The sequence below is a fragment of the Toxorhynchites rutilus genome, chromosome 1 (assembly GCF_029784135.1).
Source record: "Toxorhynchites rutilus septentrionalis strain SRP chromosome 1, ASM2978413v1, whole genome shotgun sequence".
NCBI lineage: Eukaryota > Metazoa > Arthropoda > Insecta > Diptera > Culicidae > Toxorhynchites > Toxorhynchites rutilus.
Window position 1 is genome coordinate 72,618,673 of NC_073744.1, and position 2,542 is coordinate 72,621,214.

A 2,542-nucleotide genomic window follows, 5' to 3' on the forward strand; every position below is an offset into this window, starting at 1 on the left:
TTAATTGGTGATTATTATCTCACAACATACACACCGACACTGAGAACCTTCGAAACATCAACTTCATAACGGTAAAATAATGAAACTTCGTTTGTTTCTATGAACGTGGGGGAGTGAAAATGGCACATGGAAATATCACTTTTATCCGTCTTTTTCGACGTGATTTCACAAATATTCACTCCACGCTATCACATTAGCCTCATATTCAGCGGGAGCTCTACAAAAATGTACGCTTTTAATTGATAAATCCGTCGTGAAAATAGCATTTAGACATGGATGCGGTGGAAAATCAAAGATAAACACAACGTTCATTACCTTTTTTTCCAGGACATTGGGCTCAGACCTAAGAAGTACGAGAATCCTGCAGAGCTTGCTTTAGCAATAAGAGTCCTGAATGAAGCTAAAAGTTTCTGACTGGGCTATGTCTTTGTTTTGAAATGTCAACACTCTGCAAGTCATAAAAAATAATAATAAATCAACTACACTGTATCAAATAATTTTCACATCTACTGTACAGCTTTCATGTTGACTCTCGTGTAGATCCCTTGGCTCATTGCGTAGTGCTAATCAAAGATACCGTGATGGAAGCTTGAGAGCTTTTCGAACTATCATCGTTCAATTATTCATTCGAAGCGAAACACCACGTTGAGAAGGTTAGAACGTTAGTGGTATTGCAGAATTAGACGAAGATTGTTTCAGAAACAAAACCAAAATGAATTTTATTCCTGAAACAAATAGGAATACATATTACAAAATAACGAAATTACCATGAGTATGCGCATTATGCACGCGCTAGCGCAATAGAAACGATAAGCTTACAATGTGTACACCCTCATGTACCCGACACGCGCAACCTAAATATGGGAAGGACAGAAGCTTTTTTTCAGTTTGGGTTGTGTCCTATATACTGCCCTTCTGTTCTTGCCGAACCATGGTGAAAGGAACAGAAATCTTTATCTCGGCCGAGCAAGGGGCCGAACACGATCGGGACATGACAAGGCTTTGAAAAAATCAGATCCACTATAGTTTGCGCCTTATTCAATCTCCAGCTGTGAGATTGAATATTTGGTATATGCCAAGGTTGTCGTATCGCCTTAGTGGCATCATAGTACACCAAACAATCGATTATGAGTTTTGGGAATTCTCTAAACGCAGGTAGATAAATGAAAGACACACGGTGACATGGATCATTTTGCTGATAATATTTTGAAATTATATTCAACAGTATAACAAAGAATAAATAATTCAGATCGACCTATATATATATATATATATATATATATATATATATATATATATATATATATATATATAACTTTCTCACGGAAGCTCACCTGCTTTTTATTCCGTTAACTTTTGTTCTGTCGATCAGTGTGTGATAAATAATATACGTATTAATTACTGGATAGAATAAAAGTTGATAACATTGAAAATATGCAATTCTGGCTCAACAACAATTATAATCTACGTGTGCTTCTCATACGATTTCGCTGCTATTGCCGACGTCCGGCCCTGGTGACCTGATTTCGTTCGGCTTGTTCTTTCTCGCGAAGTTCTTTGATCGCTCCAACACTGCCCCACATCACTTTGGCGGTCACCTGGGTAGACCCAGTTCCGGAACTAGCTCCCTGATGACCGCTTCCTCCGCTGGCGGTTTCGTTGCTGTTGTTACCGTTGTTGTTGCTGTTGTTGCTGGACCTTCTGGTTTGCCTCTTTTCACTTCCAGCATGGTTGGAATTTGAATAATTGCCACGAGTTCCATGTGTATTGGCCGAATACGTTGCGTTCACATAGTTGTTATTTTGGTCTTTCTCCCGTTCGCAATTTTTGCACTGATACGACATTTTCACACGCACGATGTTACTCAGATGTACCGAATTCGGTTTCACACCTTTCAGTTTCGAGCACAAAATCTTATGCAACACGCCGCGAGAGCACACGTTATGAAGGATTTCGCGAACGTTTTTTTTTCTCGAGTTTCGTCTTTCAGATGCAAATGCGCATTGAAGTCGCACAAGCCCAAAATTATTGTGAACCGCTGTTACCAACACAATATACTGAATCACGCCCGGAGGTCTCTCGCTGGAGTGTTATCTCCATTGGCACAGAGAACTGAAAAGCGCTAGTCCATCGAAAACAAAACCAGAAAATAAAAAAAACTAGTACCACAAGCCGTATCCAGCTGAACAGATTAGAATTCAGGGGTCTTTCGGTTGAGAAATCGCTGATTTTGGACAACTTCTGTGAGAGTGCGCGATGTTTCGCGATGTGCGCGTTGTTCGCGGGGCACAGGTGTGCGTTTTCTCTCTTGTCTCTTGCGGTCACCTGCTTGATCTTCAAAAGCTCACTCGCTTATGTATTGTTCTCGATATAGTATGCGTGCGATCATGTTTGCCTGCCCAGAGGGTTCGTTGAACTTTGGTGCTACTTTGGTGAAAAGCTTTCTCAGCGCTTCTCTGTGCTCTTTCACCGTTTCTTCGTTTGTTTCGTGAAATGAGTAAAATCCCAAAATAGAAGATGCAGCGCTACTGATTTGAGAGCT

At 40.5% G+C, this 2,542-nt stretch overlaps 1 protein-coding gene across 2 annotated transcripts; it reads right to left on the minus strand.

Moving 5' to 3' along the window:
- Window positions 1-328: 328 nt before the first annotated feature.
- Window positions 329-2,267, minus strand: LOC129773896 (skp1-protein-hydroxyproline N-acetylglucosaminyltransferase). 2 transcript variants are annotated; one of them, XR_008742702.1, is made up of 2 exons: window positions 516-633; window positions 329-448 (listed from the first exon to the last, which is right to left on the minus strand). XR_008742702.1 is itself a non-coding variant. In XM_055777558.1 (2 exons), exon 1 carries the CDS (start codon window positions 1,842-1,844, stop codon window positions 1,494-1,496), a length of 351 nt encoding a protein of 116 aa, XP_055633533.1. In that variant the 5' UTR covers window positions 1,845-2,267; the 3' UTR covers window positions 428-448; window positions 1,335-1,493. The 2 variants fall into 2 exon arrangements, 1 of the variants encoding a protein (XP_055633533.1); XM_055777558.1 differs by lacking the exon at window positions 516-633 and adding an exon at window positions 1,335-2,267 and having other exon boundaries at window positions 428-448.
- Window positions 2,268-2,542: the final 275 nt, after the last annotated feature.